We start from the raw sequence: 20099 nt of genomic DNA, 5'->3' as shown, positions 1-20099 counted from the left end.
GTTGCCAACCTTTTTCTCAATACTGTATAAATCGTTGTTCCTGCACCGAATCCGTAATTTAAATGCATAGCTATGTTCGCGTTCCGTCGCCTCACGCCGCTAACTCCTTGGTTGTTTTTGTCTTCGCTTGCCGTGCATTTCGCCTCCTTATAAGTAAACCAGTCTAACGTTGATCTTCGAATTATGGATAGTTGTCACCGATCTCAATATTACAACTTATGCTGGTTTGCTTGAAGCGAATGCTTCATAAACTATAGGAAAAACAACTCTTATCAAGGTTTCCGTCACAAATGAAACTTCGCTGAATACGTTACGTAATCCTGATAAGACAAATCGCTTGGCGTGTTCCCTTAATACGCCCCGTGTTAACCAATTCGTAAACAGTTGACAACCACTGAATGTCACTTGTTTCCGAAATGAAATATGAATGATTTTTTACTGAACTGACGAGAAAGAGTAGTACTTAGGTATAAAATTGGCCAAAATGAAATCGTATGTCGGTCGTAAATGCCAATTAAAAATCAAATAATATAGAAATGGCCACGTATATTTTCATTCGCAATCGGTCATTCCGGTTTTTTTATTCGATTGATGTTTATCATTGACGATTGTCATCTAGGCTACGCCTGTAGGTAAGTACTCTGCTAAGTCATTTTCATGTCATTTACCAATGCATGAAGCGAATTTTTATTAAACGTATGCAGCCTGCTACTTTAGATCAGTTAAAACTCAGAAAAATAATTTAAATATTAGATACCTCTCTAATTCTCTGTTACATTTTCCATGTAGTTACGTACTATTTATAATATAATTTTATATCTGCATTATGGCTGTTTGGCAATTAGTAGCCATCGTAAATATGAAAACCGTCATAAAAATTTAAATTTTTGATGTAATATAATTTACAATGGAACTTTATTGAAAGACATTTTCTCCTCTTCTATTTTCTATTCTATCGAGTTGTTACTGTTGTTACTCGACACAACACACGATTATAACGCAACATGAATGATATATATACATATAATATTCAGTAATGTTATAGAATTGAGTTGTTATCTGATTGGTATACTTATCCTGAATTCTCCTACTTGCACCATGTCCCGTTTACTCGTATATTTAAATTCACTTTTCATCACTCGAACTAAAAACAGACCTTCCAGCATGGATAAAAGGTCCAATCCCAATATTAGAAGATAAACATTTGAGGAAACGTTTGCACAAAAAATGGCGTAGTGACTCAATCAACTATTAAAACAGAACTAGAGCAATTTCGCTCGATAAATTTCAGCTCCCGGGCTCAGAGGCAATAACAAACAATATCTTTTCCAACACCGAGGCGCCTTCGATAGGTTTTCGTGATCTAAAGCTAATAGCGACGGTACAATGTGGTATCGTGTGTTTTTAACGACAAATCACTTTTATTTGATTATTGAAATTATTTATTGGGATAATCCGGATTGACTGTAAAGCTACTTACCGTAAAAATGTCTATCTCAACGGAAAATATGTCTATGAGTAACAAGTTTTTGTTCGAATAAACTGAATTTTAATCCTAAACAGATTTATGATCAAACCATCTTATCACAAAATAGATAGGTACAGAAATCAATCTACATACAAAGCGCGCTCGAGCAACGCACACATAGACACTGCTCACGGACACGATATCTCGGACCGGTTGGGACCACTGCGAGCGCGAGTGCCATCAGCTTGAGACACGCATCTGTGAACTTTTTTGTGCAAAAATGGAGAAACAAAAAAAAGTTATTATAACCGTACAGTGGACGGTTGTTTAAATTCAACATTTAATGGTGAATTGTCGTTTTTTAAGCTACCAGTGGCTTCAGAGAGAATGGGAGTGCGAATTTATTACATTGTACATGCGAATGCGAATTTATTACACTTTAAAATATAGAAATCGTGCATTTCGCCAATCTCGAAATCATCGCAAGATATTTTCTGTGACAAATTTATAAATTTTATAATATAATAATAACATTAAAATTAAAATACCTATATTAATGTTATTATTAATTTATATTTCCATTCTTCCTCAACAATAAATCAAACAACTAGATACGAGATACGATACGATAGATACGAGTGCCACTACCACGATAGTTTTTTGTGCATAAGCCATACCTACATACATAGTTCGCAACCCTAGAGCGACTGCCGAGCGTAGGTATGAAAAGTAAAGTACATACATGTGATTGACTTCTGTACTTATCTGTTTTGTGATCTTATATTGATCTTCTCTTTTGTGATATAAGTGTCTTGATCTTATATCACTCCAATATCTTAGTAAAGTGCTGCTGTTGATTTTATTCTAGCTTTAAATAAGATCAGAAAAGTACGTACTTGCAGTGTTCTTATGCTATGTCGATATTAGTCTTACATTACAATATCATTTAGAAATCTAATATAAAATCAAATGAACTAAGAGAATGGGGATATAAGACTAGGTACTCTCAAGTTCAATGAGACTTCGTAATGGCTTTTTAATCCTAACCTAACTAAACCTAACATATTTATGATTTGAAATTCAACCATTTTTGAAATTTATAGTTGCACTTTAGAAAACCATTTTTAAGTTAATGAGCTGTTTATCGTAGGTAAATCTAAGGTTTTATTGCAATTGTTATAATATCTTTCTTTTATTGTGTGTTAAAAAACGTATACCTACACATTATTTAAGTCTATGTACGAAACCTTTTATTCCCATTGTATAATTCAAAATCGAATGAAATCAACCGAGGTAAGTATTAATCTGATATCAAAGCTGAGCTTCTAAGCGCAATTGCCCGGCAAAAACTCGAGATCCTCGCCAGACAAATAGACTACAAACATCTCACAGTTAGGTACATATTTTCTGATTCAATACCCAGCACCCACATACGTATTTCGCGGACCACAACAAAGGGACCCTCAATCCTTCGATAACAATATGAGCCAGGTATCTTATCAGGGATAATGCTTCACGGTGCGTGTCGTTCGAGTAAAACGAGAACAATGAATGGTAACCTATTTATAAAACAAAAGACTGAAATCGGAATGAAATTTATTGGGTTTGGTCGCTCAGAATTGGTTAATCACACTACCACATAACACTTAATGTGACAGTCCATTTCCAACGACAGCTACACTACTGTTCATTTTAAAGTGCCATTCCATTTTCAACTGCAGCTGCAATACTGTTCATTTTCTATGGAAACTGACAATGACAGCGACGCGTTTCCATAGTAAAACAAACAGTATTGCAGCTGCAGTTGGAAATGGAATGTCACTCTTACTATCAAAATTGACAATGTCAGCGACGCGTTCAGTACCGGTAGTGCAGGCTGCGGTTAGAAATGAAATGTTACTATTATGTGTTGCGAAGTTTATACTTCGAGTCCTTATTTAACATCCTTAGTAGATGAATCCTAGGGTACCTTGTTGGTAACTGGATATTTTAAAATCCATAATTAATGTGATTTGTGTGTTTAGTTTTAAAATATATTTATATAATACGTATGCTAGTTTTAAGGTATTTATTCGTGTATGCGCCACTAGTTGCCTGAAATATTAAATAAATATTTTTTTTATTCATTCATTCATAAATGTCAATAAATCGAATTCACGTAACATATTACATATGGGTAGGTTAATTTGCAGAAAGAGTTTAGAATTGCAGTCTGAGCTGTGGCAGACATTTTAAACATTCAGGCAGGTAGTGGTCAAGCCCCGCTTCACACTTGGAGGAATTGTTAAAAATGCAGTCTAAGTTTACATTTAACTTACTTAGAAGTTACGTAATAATTTAGGTGCTCAGTTACTCAAGGTAATAATGCTGAAGAATATGGGGCAAAATTATAATTGTTATAAACCATACACATATAATATAGGTACAGTGCTATAGTGCAGGTGACACTAATGTAAACTTTTAGTAAGCTGACTCCCTATTTCTGCCTATATGATTATGTATTTTGATGATACCATCGGAATAGCCATAGCCAGTTGGGAGTATAAATCAAAAATTGTAATAAACTTGATAATAACAATAATAAGTCACCAGTATTGCAGTAATTAAGTAGGTATCACCCCTATAACTCCGGGCAAAGCGTTGCGCTCGTTAATCAGATGAGGAGTGACGGAACTTGACGCCCTTTGTGCGTATGTTACAACATTATATTAAGTACGTCTTAAGACATATCTCCGGAGAAAGAGAGCTTTCATACCTAGAACTACACACACAGAAAATACCTTTTCATATCTCATGCTCTGAAAGTGGGTCGTTGTTGTTCTAAAAGGTGCGCAGAAAGTGATACGTTTATGCTCTAGTGCAGAAAAGTGGTGTACTCCTCTGTGCAGGCAGAATCTTATACAGCCACAGTTAAACGTTTGTACGATATTAAATTGATTTTTAAAGTTATTTAGCACTATAATCATGAAAATAAAATAAAATACAAGATAAAAATTACTTATATTATTAATTAAATTGTTATTTATAATATTTAAAATACTTTTATTATGTTATTACGTGGTGCGGCGAACCAAGATCGCGGTGCGGTCCGGTAGTCTATTGCGGCTTTTAGAACGAAAAAGTATAAAATTAAAAAGTAAGAGGCAATCCCGCTGATTTTCATACTATAATGAACAAATCATTTTAAAATAACTGCAGTTTGTTGAAAAATGTGTGTTTTCGTAAATATTGCAATCTAAATGATTTTCTTATTGGGTTAATTAATCTTCACACATGTAAAGTCTCCGATTGCAAGTAAGTCCTAAGGAAAATAAATCATGGCCGTAGATCTATTAGGTACTTCCATTACTGATTTTGCGAAATTGCCTTGTCTTGTTTGGTTTCCTCGCATTCGATATGAAAGTAGAGTGTTTAACTCGAGTGAAAGGCACCATTTCTGTCTCGGACGATTGGCGCTCGAACGCAGTGAGTACTACCTCGACCTCGACAGAAATGGGTGCCTTTCAACCCTTGGTTAACAATCTACTATATCAAATGTAAGTAAATTCTATCATTATTGCTGCTTAGCTTAGGTTTATTATTATATTCTTTATTTATTTTTCTTCTTAAGTTAGGTTAATTATAATATGGATATAAAAGTAAAATATAAAAACACTTACAAACAATAAAAAAAAAATTATAAACACATTATAAAAAACCTAACCTTACTGCACCCAAATTATGCATAGCACATACACGTGTGGGGTATTAAATGAAAGCCAATTAAATAAACTATATTTTATTTATACAAAGTGTATCAAAATATGCAACAGTTTAAGAGAAATTTACAAAATAATAAAAATTACGTAAAAAAATATTCGATTATTTGGGTTTTACAACCAAACCAAAAGTCGGACGATAAAGCAATGTACTACAACATTAAAGATGACTTCTCAAGCCATACACTGATATCAATAAAATCAAAATTGGACCAAATATGTGGAAATTATGCATCAAAATGTAAATATTCGCCCATACAAATGCATAAAAGTTAAAAAAATCAAAATTGGTCATTTTCAGGATAATCCGCATAAGCTTCTAGTATGTTATTAGCAATATGACCTGGAGTCTAAAACTGCCGGGAGACCATCGCTGTTGTTCCTCAGTTACAAATAATGACGTCATGTAAATAATCACTGCCGAATTTCGTAAAATGTAAATTATAGCTATACCACGAGTCTCACATACACGTGAGTTACATGTAACGAAAGGTTATTAAATGTATTATGATTCACCTAAACATTGTTTGTAAAAAAAATGTACGGTTTCAGAGCTAGAAACAACGAAATACCACTTTTTATGGAAAAAGTAGATATGTATCAATTTTATAGCTAAACTAAAACCGTCAAAAAATTTTTGCGTATAACATTTGAAAAACTTGTTATTCAACTATATATCACAATTTAAATTTTACATTTCCGACAAAAACTGTGGAAGTTGTGGAAAAAAAACTAAAGCGCCCCAACAATTCTACCTTAATGCGCTCATATTATGCAAAGAATAGTTCTATTTATCGAGTATTAAATGAATGAACATTACATAAAATACATGAAAACGACATTTTCGAATGGAACCATAATTAAAAAAATAATAATTTACTTGATAAGTAAGCAAAATATTGTTTCTTTAAGTACCTAATCTCCTCCTTTCAAAGTCGGTTAAAATGTAGCTTTTGTGACCTCGGCTACAAAGACAAATAAATTGACACCTCATTTATCAAAATCAGTTCAGTAGTTTCATGCAAACGGTACCTACACATGCACGCATAGATAGCAAATTCTGCCGTAGTCGGACAAAAAATAAAAATTCAATAATTAGACCTTTACTATTATGGCCTGGCGTGGCTTGGCATCTAACGTTGAAACTCTCAGGCCGTAGATGTTAGCAGGCCTAGCGGGCGTCGCCTCGATGAGTTAGCAAGATGCCTTATGGAGGCTTCGAATTATCAGAGGGGTGACCTATATTTCGGAGGATCAGAAGGAAAATTCTGCCAGCCTTCTCAGCTCAGCCTTGAAACCCTTGCACCACTCAAGATTCCACTTTTATAAGAATACCCAACTGGCGCGAAGTGGCGCAGAATAGGGCAGAGTGACGCTCTTTTGTGCCAGAGGCCAAGATCCTCTTTGCTTTGGGTCACTGAGCCAGTGATGTATGTATGTACAAGGCTAATCGAGGCTTAAATATATAATTATGTATCGCATTAAGTGAACTGATAGGGTATTTACCTCGATAAGGCATTTTGTATTAGGCATGTACCTACTTACTGGCATGTAACTTTACATTTCTTTAATAATGTAGCGTTAGGGCATGACAATAAGAGTCTATTTCATATTAATATTTACCGCAACTACAGCAGGAACTGCTATCTACGTATGTAATTATGTATTTTTTACATGAAACAACTGAACTGATTTTGATAAATGAGGTGTCAATTTATTTGTCTTTGTAGCCCAGGTCACAAAAGCCACATTTTAACCGACTTTGATAGGAGGAGATTAGGTACTTAAAGAAACAGTATTTTGCTTACTTATCAACTAAATTATTATTTTTTTAATTAAGGTTCCATTTGAAAATGTCGTTTTCATGTATTTTATGTAATGTTCATTCATTTAATACTCGATAAATAGAACTATTCTTTGCATAATATGAGCGCATTAAGGTAGAATTGTTGGGGCGCTTTAGTTTTTTTTCCACAACTTCCACAGTTTTTGTCGGAAATGTAAAATTTAAATTGTGATATATAGTTGAATAACAAGTTTTTCAAATGTTATACGCAAAAATTTTTTGACGGTTTTAGTTTAGCTATAAAATTGATACATATCTACTTTTTCCATAAAAAGTGGTATTTCGTTGTTTCTAGCTCTGAAACTGTACATTTTTTTTACAAACAATGTTTAGGTGAATCATAATACATTTAATAACCTTTCGTTACATGTAACTCACGTGTATGTGAGACTCGTGGTATAGCTATAATTTACATTTTACGAAATTCGGCAGTGATTATTTATATGACGTCATTATTTGTAACTGAGGAACAACAGCGATGGTCTCCCGGCAGTTTTAGACTCCAGGTCATATTGCTAATAACATACTAGAAGCTTATGCGGATTATCCTGAAAATGACCAATTTTGATTTTTTTAACTTTTATGCATTTGTATGGGCGAATATTTACATTTTGATGCATAATTTCCACATATTTGGTCCAATTTTGATTTTATTGATATCAGTGTATGGCTTGAGAAGTCATCTTTAATGTTGTAGTACATTGCTTTATCGTCCGACTTTTGGTTTGGTTGTAAAACCCAAATAATCGAATATTTTTTTACGTAATTTTTATTATTTTGTAAATTTCTCTTAAACTGTTGCATATTTTGATACACTTTGTATAAATAAAATATAGTTTATTTAATTGGCTTTCATTTAATACCCCACACGTGTATGTGCTATGCATAATTTGGGTGCAGTATGCAATATTCGCAACGAAGCGGGAGTCATTTTGACGACGTCATTCCGCTGAAGTAGATGGCCGGCGCCGCCGTCTCCCGGCAGTTTTGGAGACCCAATGCCATGCCCAACAACATACTAAAAGTTGGTAGCGGTTTCCGGCTCTGAACTATATTCCCATAAGGCATATGACTATATAGATTTAAATAGATGTTAAGCCAGTGAACTAGATTAAGTAGTCCAAGCCATTTGGTAAATTAGTATCTATTTAGTAGTATGTAACGTTAAGAACACAGACTTGTAGAGAAAATTATGCATTTCTGAAAATTTCTGAGAAATTAAATAAAATTAACTACTCAATGTGCAAAACTTACAGCACTTCGGGAGATATCTCCACTTTTTAAAAAAAGGTAATTACAAGTTATTATCAAATAGCATTTATGTATCAGGAGGGGGGTTTATTCAACGTTAACGTGTTAACCCTTAATCAAATATCGGGAAATTATTTCCCACTTCATTCTAATTTACGAAATATTTTTTATCTTTTTAAAGGCAGCACTCAGCGATACCAACCATACAGATTTAAAATCTTAGTAACATTTTGAATTTGAAAACTGTCAACACTTTTCTAATGGCCGCCATTTGTGACCATACGTCAAAGTCAATGTCAGTTGTTGTGATTTTTTTTGCAATAACGACAATTTTTTTAGTGTTTTGAGGTTAAGTGCGAAAAAAAAATCTTGTCAGTGCATACGCTGAATACTATCATAAACTAGACTTATTTTCCCTGTGTTTTGCTTGAAAAGAATTGTCATAACGATATGATTTAGCCAAGATTTTAAGGTTTTAGTAAGTGGGTAATTATTTCCCATTGTTTGTTCCTGAACGTACGATTCACAAAAAAATTGGTAGGTTTCATCAAGTGGGAAATTATTTCCCAGTGTTTGTTCTCCACCTACATTTTAATTGGTTTCCATAAATAAAAATATACGCCCGTTTGCCTGTTATACAAAACAATCTGTGCCTGTTTTTGTTTTCTTTTTTCTTTTATTTATTTCTTTGATTTTTGAAGATAACATTAAAGGATCATACTTGAGTTCCAAGCAAAGCCGGGGGGAGCTACTAACTAGTAAAAAGTTCGTATCCGTATCGGACAATGGGAAACTATTTCCCACTTCATTCAAAATTTTGCTATTCCGTAACGGATAACGGGAAATTATTTCCCACCGCAAAACCCCCCTTTCCCCCCACTAAAATTCTTTTTATATATTTTTTCGTAATCTACGCACCCAAATTACCTAAAAACCAATCTTAGTTTTCAAAAATCTCATAAAAAGTGTTCCGTTTGATTAAGGGTTAAATTGGCAGATCGTAATAGAATACCAATAAAAACATATAATAACCTTTATAATTGTGAGAAAGGTGAAGTTTGTCTAGTCGAATAGTCCATATAGGGGTCTGCAATTGGTAACAAAAAGCTATGAAATGATAGCACTAGCAGTAATCCCGACCGCAGTCATTAATCAAGGCGCGGCTCAAGGAAAACTCGGCGTTGACGGAGAGCGCGTACTCTACTCGAATCGTATAGCTACAGATTTAAGGCTGATTTAGACGGCACGCGAATTCGTATGCGATTTTAGTTATATTGAGGACTACTGATTACATACAATTTAGCCGACCAATCAAATACAGCAATGTAATGAAACTCGCATGCGTCGTTCGCACTCGTCTAAATGAGCCTTTATTTTCTTCAGTCATTCCCGCAATGCTGTAGATCATGTCCTTCTATTGAAGATCAGATTCCTCCATAGGATTTAACTAAAGTTTTTATAAAATATGAGGGATGTAGCGTTTATAGACCCGGTTTATCATTGAAAGCTTTAGACTATTGCACGTTGGGCGCTAATGTGACGTTTAGCGTCACATGTAGATAGAGATAGATAGGTTAGAAATGAAAGATTAATTTAGAAAAGGTATTTAATATTATTTATAATTACAGGAAGTTAGCTAGGGTCGTGAGTCGTTATAACTGAGCTGACACAGATAGAAATATAGAAACATGTCCTTAAGGAGGCACTTTCCTGAGGCTCTACATCGTAGGCGTCGCAGTTGTAGATGGCTCCGCGGTACAGCGCAGGAGTCCCAGTTGGTCCAGAGTAGACTAGGATGGTTTCCCGCTGTGGTTCAGGATCCCCAGCTCGGAACGGAAACCTTCCGGGATACAGAGCTTGCGCATAGCGCAACCCGGGGTAGTGCAGGATAGAGGGTTTTCAGGCAGGGTGCAGGCAATTTTCAACCCAAGACTTGATCCCTAGTAATATTGGGCATAATAGAAAATGCACTCAATAGTGACTGCTACATCCGGCCCACAAGGAAAGAAATATCAGGAAAGTTAACCTTTCAGCATTATTTTAGTGTTCACGGATGAAGCAGTCAGAAAATAACAGATTAGTTAACAGTATAAAAGAATACAACGTAAAATTATTCCTAGTAGTAACTTAAATGAAATATTCACAACACTTACCCGATCCGGGGAAATGTACACAGCATAATACCAATAAGGCACGATCTAGATCGATTAAGTTAGGTAAATTATATTATTTTAGAGATATTTAGTATCTTATTTGCAAGAAATTGTCGTAAATGTTCATCAATTTTTCTTCAAGTGACAGATTCCAGAAAACTATTTAAAAATGTTTTTAATTTTTTTTTACAACCGGCTAGCACAAAACGCTTAGCGCTAACGAGGTTTTATAGCAAACCGTTACAGGGACACACATTTTATTATAAATGTTATTTATTATTTTCGCAAAAAAAGAAAGCATCAAATTATTTCGACTTGCAGCTCTAATACATTTTCAGGTCCTATTGCGTTGGATGGTACTGTGGATCCAAGGTATGTAACTGGCGACCCTCGTGTATACTCCGGGGTAAATGCTGCAACTTCCCGCGTCCTGTGATGCGACGCCAATAATTATTTCTGTATTCCTCCTGTTTCTTATTACCAGGGGCCCTCCAGCATCTCCCTGTGACATTATTAAGGGATTATATAAACATTATTAAAATAGTATTTCTTAAAATATTAATAACGGAATATATCAGGAGGCGTATTCTGATCGTATTAATAGGTTATAAATTTGATCTAGATTGGTTATGGGTATGATTTGTCAATGTCAAACGTGGCGTTACTGGTTGCAGAAATGCCCCTTTTGACATTGACGGATCAAATCCGTAACCATTATTACTTCTTCTTCTTTTTAAAATTATGGCTTCAGCCCAGTGGTTGTAGTAGCAAAGGTAATACGATTGAAATTATACGGTTAGTAGTTAGTACAAGACAGTGTACGGTGATTTTATTCGCTCTTGTAAAGCGATAGCGGACTTTACAAAAAGCACGTGGACAACCGGCCGTTGACTCGAAACTGGTGGTTAAACGCGTTTCAAGAGAAATTATCCATTCACTGCACACTACCACATTAGTTTACTGTATAATAAGCTACCGATATTAAACTTTAAACAATATTAATAAGCAGAAAACAAAGAAATAAATCACGACGCGTGACTATCAAGATGGCGCTCGAACCGGAAGTCTACCAACTATTATCACAGAATAATTAATAGTACTACCGTACAGTAAGGAAACTTCCTACAAAAACGAAGATTGACAGCGGTTCAGGGTCGAATCATGCTGTCTCTTTCTAATATATGGCACTATCCATTTCGGCTATTTAGGGTTGTCAAAAATCAAGTGATTATCTTATCTGTGGTCGTGCACGCAAAAGGAAGTCAAGTGGTGCCAACCCTAATAATTGCTCGGAGCAATGCCGAGCGGAGTCCAGTTTGACCGAAGTCAGGAGTTTCGCACCCCTGCTATTATTTATAATTTGAACTTCACCGAAAAATTACCAGAGACTACGGCATGACGACATGGGGTTTTGTTACTAATTTTTCTTTCCACTACTACGGGAGATATTTTAAAGGTTGCAAAGCACTTTATTCGTAATGCATTTTTATATTTATTATAATTATAGTTTAAGTCTTGTTATTTTAAAATATTCCAACTAGAAACACTAAGACAAATTAGGTATGATGGTTAGACGTACCAGACAGAAGTTTTGGTGTTTGTCTCCAGCGCAGATCATATCGTCCGTCACATTAGGATGGACTCGACGACAGCATTCATTTGCCACAATCGGCACCAATGCCTGACGCAGTTCATTTGAAACGTGATATTCATGCTGTGAAAACAATATTTTACCTGGAATACTTAACAAAATAAACTAATAAAATCACAGTAAGTAAGTAAGTAATTTATTTATTGTAAACTGTGTAGGTACATAAAGGTGTTCAACAAGAAAGTATCAACAGTTGCTCGTTTCGAGCGTACAATTTATAGCCTTAAAAATAATTAACAACTATATACATTATAACAAACATCTAATCTTATCATTAATACATATCACTCGCTGTTTCCATCGCTTCGAAAAACTCTTTTAAACTATAAAATACATTTTCTGTAAGAAACCGTTTAAGTTGAAATTTAAATTTGTTATCATCTAACATTTTAATATAGTTTGGCAGGGCATTAAATACACGTATAGAAGTAAAGAAGGCGCTTTTGTAGTACAATGTGTTATTTGCCTTTGGACATATTAGGTTGTACTTGTACTTTTCTCTTAGATTGTCTCTTAATGAAGACTTTTTAGCGAAATATTCATAATTATTCTTTACGAAAAGACAGAGTTCAAGTACATAAATACCCGTAAGAGTGAGTATACGTTTGTCTTTGAACACATTCCGAAGTGATTCCTCGGTATTCATACGGTATATAGTACGTACGCATCTCTTTTGTAAAAGAAAAGTACTTTGTACATCTACAGAATTTCCCCAAAAAATAATTCCGTATGTCAGCAGTGGAAAAACATTTCCATAGTAAGAATTTCTAACAATGATTTCAGAGCAAGTGCCCGATAAAATCGACAAAGCATAACATTGACTAGAAATTAAATTATTAATTCGAGCAATATGCTCTTTCCAGTTAAGAAAAGTATCAATAGTAATTCCTAGGAAACGTATATTACTAACTTCTTCAATTGTCGTTCCCCCTTCAGTAATATTTAATTATATGGGAGTTGTTTTATAATTCCTAAACTGGATATATTTAGTTTTATTCAAGTTGACTTTGAGATTTAGTGAGAGAAGCCAATCTATTACTTTTTTAAGGGTTGAATTAATATTTTGTTCCATATGAGTTATGTTGTGTATATCCCCTGAAAAAAGTATAGTGGCATCATCCGCGAACAGCACGCACAAGTCGTCAATAATTATAGGAAACTCGTTCACATACACTAAGAATAAAAGAGGCCCCAGAACACTACCTTGAGGTACCCCTAAATTAGTAGTTTCAAAAGCCGAAAGGGTATTAACTATAGTCTTGAGTTCTTTGCAATAATTGGTGACCATTGTAGCTTGTTGTCTGTTATTTAAATAGGATTCAAATAATTTAAGAACATTACCTCTTACACCAATGTTGTCTAATTGTTTCAAAAGTATATCATGTACTACGCAGTCAAAAGCTTTAGACATGTCTAAAAGCAAAGATATGCAAGGTTGCTTATCGTTGACTCTATCCCATATTCCCTTAAACATTTTAAAAATTGCCAGAGAAGTAGATTTTTGTTTTTGGAAACCAAATTGGTTAGGATTCAAAAGTTTTTTAGTACTCAGATAATTATCTAGTCTCGTATAAATTACTTTTTCAAATATTTTAGAGAAGCTAGACAACAGGGCTATAGGTCTGTAATTATTAATGTTATCCATAGCACCTTTTTTATGTATTGGTTTTATAAGTGCTATTTTTAGGGAATTTGGAAATATACCTGTACTTAGCATAAGATTAATAATATACACAAGGGGATCTACTATGTAGTCAATACATGATTTAATTATTTGCATGGGTATACCATCATATCCCGAGCTTTTTTTATTTTTTAAGGATCGTACTATTTTACATATTTCATACGCATCAACGGGCACTACATACATACTATTACATACCTTATCGGTCATTAATTTGTAGTTCTGAACACTGGACATGGAATGGGTTTGCTGACTAGTGAAAAATCTATTAAAAGTATCAGCTATTCGCTGTGGTTCCTTAATAGTTTTAGATTCAATTGTTAATTTCTCAATTGAAGGAGCAATGGTATTTGTGGACGAGGTATGCTGTTTTATAAGCCCCCACATAGCTTTAGTTTTATTGGCACAGCTGAGTATGTATTTATCGTTTGCTATTATTTTTGATTTTCTAATAACTTTCTTAAAAACCTTGCAATACCTCTTATATTTGGGTATATTAGACTTATTAGAAGTTTTTTGATTTTGCAAATACATTGTGCGTTTGACTTTACTTGATCTCATTATTCCTAGTGTCTTCCAATTTGGTTTCTTTTTAAATGTTTTTTTAAGTCGTTCAAGAGGTATGCAGAGATTATATACCAATTGGAAAAGATCTATAAATGTCTCATACGCAGAGTTTACGTCTGTTTCTTCATATACATGGGAAAAATTTATTTGAGATATATACTTTATAAAAATTTCTAAGTTGGCATCAATTTTTCTAGTGTGAATAAACCAAAATTTTTCGTGAAAACTAGCACTCGTAGGTATCTCGATCATTTGACCAGTATGATCAGAAAGCCCCATATTCATAACCTTAGAGACGTATCGTCGTTGGTTAGTCAATATATTATCTATACACGTTTGGCTTTGATTAGTAATTCTGGTGGGTTCATATATTGTTATAAACATATTAAATTTACTTAATGTTGACTTAAAATCTTTTGTTGATGAGTCATCATTCAATATATTTATGTTAAAGTCACCTGCAATGAATAGCTTTTGCTTTAGATTTCGATTTCGTAGAGTTAATTTATACAAGAGACATTCAAGTTTGTCAATGAACAATTTGAAGTCACTACCAGGAACTCTATATATAGTTACTATAGTAAAACCCAAGTCAGGTATTGATATACCGCATAGTTCAACGTGCATTTCTACTGACATTTCAGATATCCATTGAAGGTTTATGCAATTTATAGAGTTTTGTACGTAAATGCATACACCACCCCTCGTTTTACGGGTTCTACAAAAATACGACACTGGTTTGTATCCATCAATCTGATATATATGTACTTCATTGTTTTTTAAAAAAGTTTCGGTGAGGCATAGCACATGTATATCAGTTTTAGAAGTGAGTAACTCAATCTGACTTATTTTAGATCGTAAACTTTGTATATTTTGGTGATATACATTAAAAGTGCGTTCATTAGTCACGAAAAGTATCAGTAGCAACCGAAACCGCCTCCGCCATGGACGTCTCAGCAATAGTCAACAAGTAAGCATCGGTTTGGGTTCCTACACATATCGATGTTGACTTTCTATCAGACTTTGGTATGATTACCTCAGTATCACTCGGTACAAAATTGTAATATTCATATTTATAATTCAAACGTGATATGTGACTTAGAAACAAACGACATAATGATAGCCTGTTAGGTTTTGTATTATAACGGTTTATATCCTTTACAGGTTTTACATAAGTTGTGTGTGTTTTAAATTCAGCACTTAATAACTGATATATATTTTGTATTTCATTCTTGTCCTTACCCCTACAGTACATATCTGAGAGCAAAACATTTGTATGTCCCAATTTATCTAGGTTATTGTACAGCACATATTGAAATTTCATGAGACTCGAGTTGTTATTGCCACAGATAATAATAACGTAATCACGTTCAGTAAAGTCACTACACACATTAAGGCAGCCTTCCAATAATTTATCAATAGCGGCATGCTGCTTATACCATGACGTGACAAGAAACGAATCGCCAAGTTGATTTTGCAGAAATCTTCTCAATAAAAAACAATTTTGGTCAGAAAAGAGTAAAATTCTCCTTCTTGCATGTTTTATGTTGCCTTCGTCTAGTACTGAGTTCTCGGTCGAGTCTTTGGTGGGCTCAGGTGTGTTCCTATCAGAAGCAATATTACTCGTGACTATCTCTTTTTGTAGTTTTGTAACGTTGTTGCTTTTTACAGTGTCCGAAAGCGTTTCTGGTTCTTGATTGGGAGTAAGTACACTATCATCGTGAATGGAGCTTTTCCTATTAGCTTTCTTTGATGGTGTAAAGTTTTTTGATGCCTTTTCAGTGAGTAAGGCATTCAAAAATTCAATTTTCTTCTGTTTCTCTTCTAAAGATTTCTTTAAGACTGTAACTTCTGAGTTTAAACGATCAATCTCTTCATGAGCACTTGCTAGTTGCGTCGCGACTGTAGAGATTTCCAATTTTAACGCCGTTATTTCCGCATCATCCACCTTTGTCATAATTGGCAGACTACGAGCAGTATTATCATGTGAGTTCATCGATGACTGCGAGCTAGTTTCATCTTCAGTTTCGAAAGAAGTATCAGGAGACTTCTCTGGGGTGGACACATCTTTACAAGTGGCTACATTGCCCAAGGGAACGCCGGATGTTTCTGGTTTTCTGGGAGTACCTAAAAGTTCCTTGCTTTTTGCGGCTTTTTCGTGGCATATATGACACTGCCAGTTGGCTTTATTATCGCCGGTCATTAGTAGAAACCTTTTAACGGTGACATTTGCAGTACATTTCACGTGGTATTGCTTTTTACAGTTCGAACATTCTAAAAACTCTCGATTTGCAATTGTTTTTGTGCAAGTGCAACAAATATTTTTCTTTGTTTTGGGCGGCATATTAATTCTTTAAATAAGTGATAATATTAGCTAAGTATCAATTTAGTTTATTTAGTGTAAATGTAAAAAATAATCTCTCTGAGGCACGCAGGTAATATTAAAGTTACAAGTGTCTAGTCTGTCGTATTCATCTTTGAAGTTTGACGCAACGTAATCCTTTGTGCGAACGTTAACATGCTAGCAGCGGCTTTCACGCAAAAATCACACTACGCGGCGCGTGCAATCCTTATCGCGCGGGTGACAATCGCTTGAAACTCTGCACCGGCACTACGCGGTGCATTGACGGGTACACTGATAATCGCAGCTATTCGCACTGATTCATTTTCACTTTTAAGCTATAATAACACTTTGACCAACAGTTTATTTATATTTAACGCTCACTTATAGATTCTTAAACTCAATTTTAATAATTAAGTTTATACACACTAAGTTTTTCCAATTATTAACTCATTTTAAAAACGGACATGACATAAATGACTACTTTGTTTACCTCCGTCAAAGACTAACTACAAGCGGTAATTTTCCATGTTATACCTATGAAGTATTTACACTGTCAGGATACTTTAAACTAAAAAAGCAAATGCGACTGCTAAACTGTCAATTATTGCAGCAAATCACTAGCGTGATATAAGATAATCTTACTTCAGTCTGTCCCCATCCGGTGACACTTGCCAATTCATCTCCATAGATTAGGCGGTTGTTTTCTGGCAACGGGATTGTCTCCACATTCCAAAAACACCCAAATGGTATGTTTTCCTTTAGTTTTAACAAGCAAATGTCGTGGTCCTCTTTAGTGAAGTCGTATTTTTCGTGGCAAAGAATCTTCTCGACTTCAATGAAGACACCTTCTGAGTTCAATTGGTCTGAACCAACTAGAATTTTCCAGTCCTCAGAATTATCATTCCTGTAATTTATTTATAATACATATGACAAAATTAAGGATGTTAACAAATTACAAATTTAGTTAAGCTAAAATTACAACTTAAAAATTAAAACAAATAGAAAATATATACAAACAAACCACTCCATACCGTTCCTGCAACCCATCATCAATTAGCTTCCCAGCAAACCGCTTCTAAAGGGACGAATATGTAGGTACCCCGGGCACCTGGCCATGTTATTTAACTTTCACGTTTCTAATTTTGTTATGGCCACTTGCGCGTTACAGGGTTAGCCAATTAACTCGGAGTTAACCGTTTATTAATATTTTCCAGTGCCTGTTATGTTATTTAAGACACAAAATTTGCGCATGTATTGGTTTAGTTGTACTTGTTTGATATGAATTTTCTTACACAAGACAGTGTGCAGCAGTCAGCACGAACTGGTCGTCGATGATCGTGGCACCACACCATTGTTCGTTTTCCAAAAACAATGCAGCCATATAGGGAGCGGCTTCAATGGGAATGATGTTTCCACCACTGATGCCCACGTTGCGAGGAGTTTCTAAAACTGGAAGAACCCTGCTTTGAACTCCTTATTATATTGAATCAACCTCTTTCGCGACTTCGGCAGCAGTTGTTGTCATAAAACGGGGGCCTAGCCATAGTGACAGTCTTTGATAAAAAATGCCAATCGAAACTTAAATGATGTATTGAAATAGCCATAATACTTTTCGTCGCATCTGTCAAACCGATAAGTTTGTCCATATACGATTGTCATCTTTGCGGGCATCCTGAAGGGAAACTAGGCATTTCTTTTGGATAATTTTAAACGAATGAAGTGAAGAAAGTCTGGCATACTATAGACAATAAAATATACATAAGTAAACTCACCTAATCCCAATGTTGATTTTAATGTCACATTAAAAACTACAAAAAATGCCAGTAGTAACCGTGCCATCGTGTCAGACTTTAGTAGGTAACCATCCGACAAAAAATTTGGCAAAGCGTTTATATACTATCACGCAATTAATTATAATAAATAATAATAATTCCTATGTAATTGAAAATCATGCCAATCGCGTGACTGACTATTAATGTAGCTAATTAAAATGTGGGGTTTCATACAAATTGTTGCGAAGTGCGCGGTGCAGCTTCCTAACCAGGGCTCGTGGAGTCAAATCAAAGGATATATCAATCAGCGATAGTATAGGACAACGCGACAAAATTACCTTGGCGTGACTGTAACAAATGTACCAATGAAATCAATGGTGTTGGTGCGTATGCGAAAAATATAATATAAATTATATTATATTTTTTAAATTAAAGTATTATATTATATAATACTTTATTCTATAAACTAACAGTTGTTTCTCTGTGAAGAAATACATTAAAAGAAAACCAAAAATCATTTGCGAAGAACTGAAATGGTGCGTGTTAAGTCCTCTTTGCTCTTTAAAATTTTTGAAAAGTAGACAGAACCCTCTTGACGGTGTTTTGTCATTGGAATAATAAGCATTGTTAAAGGCAACTTGCCTACAAAAACTAAAAATAACTATAGCAACTTGCCAGAACCAAAATTCAGCTTTATTGTTTCATTATTTTTATCACTACAAATAACAATGAAAACGACTAATGAGGAATTATTACACTAGTTAGCTTGATTAGGTAACTTATACCTACATATCTCCTAAAATCTCGCTCGCGTTTATAATAATTATGTTGCTACGAGAGAGTGGTATGCATTGTAACTAAATATCAAATCTAGCTTATGTTTGGGTATTAGCATGCGCTACTTAGACTGGATATTTAATTTTGTGTCCATGAATAGCTTTATACACAAACTAACCAGGCGGTTTTCTGTGACTTTATATTGATATTTATTAGTCTATTGCAGTCTTAAATTATTTTAATATATTTGTTTGCGATGAACACCATCAATCATCATTGATGATACCTACCTAAATATTTTCCATTCTTATAATTATGTATGAACATAAAAAATTATTGAAAATGTTTCTTTGTTTAAATCTGGCACAGAAAATAAATAACTACATAAATTACTTAACGTTGGTTTTCGCTAGGTAGGGGGCTGAGCCCCAGATAGTGCTATTATAATGTTGTGATAGATGAGAATTTGTGTACGGTAGGTAGGTGAGATGTCAAGATCAAACTGAGATCAAGACGTTTAAATGTTACTACTCATTATAAATATATTATCGTAGCGTTGGCCTTGTGTGCCGGTAAATATATAATTTTACTATTTTTTTATCTTTAAATTTTCTACCGGCTACAAATGCAATGGGCGGTGGAAATTACATAGGAGTGCAATTTAAAACTCTACATTCGGGGTAAAATGACAAATTACACGCAAAATTAACTCTCATTCCTGAACCGAAATCAAAACAAGCAAGTAAACAATAAAGGGTGACATTGTTGGATTTAACGCCCACCGTAAAGCCGAGCCTATCTCGTAACCGCTGTAATCTCAGGCGCAGC

At 34.5% G+C, this 20099-nt stretch overlaps 2 protein-coding genes across 2 annotated transcripts in view; both read right to left on the bottom strand.

Moving 5' to 3' along the window:
- LOC134664562 (frataxin homolog, mitochondrial) overlaps positions 1-20099 on the bottom strand; it is a 180504-nt gene that overhangs the window by 51288 nt on the left and 109117 nt on the right. The window lies entirely within an intron of this gene.
- LOC134664530 (mite allergen Der p 3-like) lies at positions 9861-18766 on the bottom strand. Its single transcript, XM_063521223.1, has 5 exons — positions 18495-18766; positions 18015-18171; positions 17365-17626; positions 12056-12190; positions 9861-10978 (listed from the first exon to the last, which is right to left on the bottom strand). The coding sequence occupies exons 1-5, from the start codon at positions 18559-18561 to the stop codon at positions 10811-10813; spliced, it is 789 nt and encodes a 262-aa protein (XP_063377293.1). The 5' UTR covers positions 18562-18766; the 3' UTR covers positions 9861-10810.

The sequence above is a fragment of the Cydia fagiglandana genome, chromosome 5 (genome assembly GCF_963556715.1).
Source record: "Cydia fagiglandana chromosome 5, ilCydFagi1.1, whole genome shotgun sequence".
NCBI classification, from domain to species: domain Eukaryota; kingdom Metazoa; phylum Arthropoda; class Insecta; order Lepidoptera; family Tortricidae; genus Cydia; species Cydia fagiglandana.
Note: the sequence above shows the minus strand (reverse complement) of the source record. Positions and strands in the feature narration are given on the sequence as shown.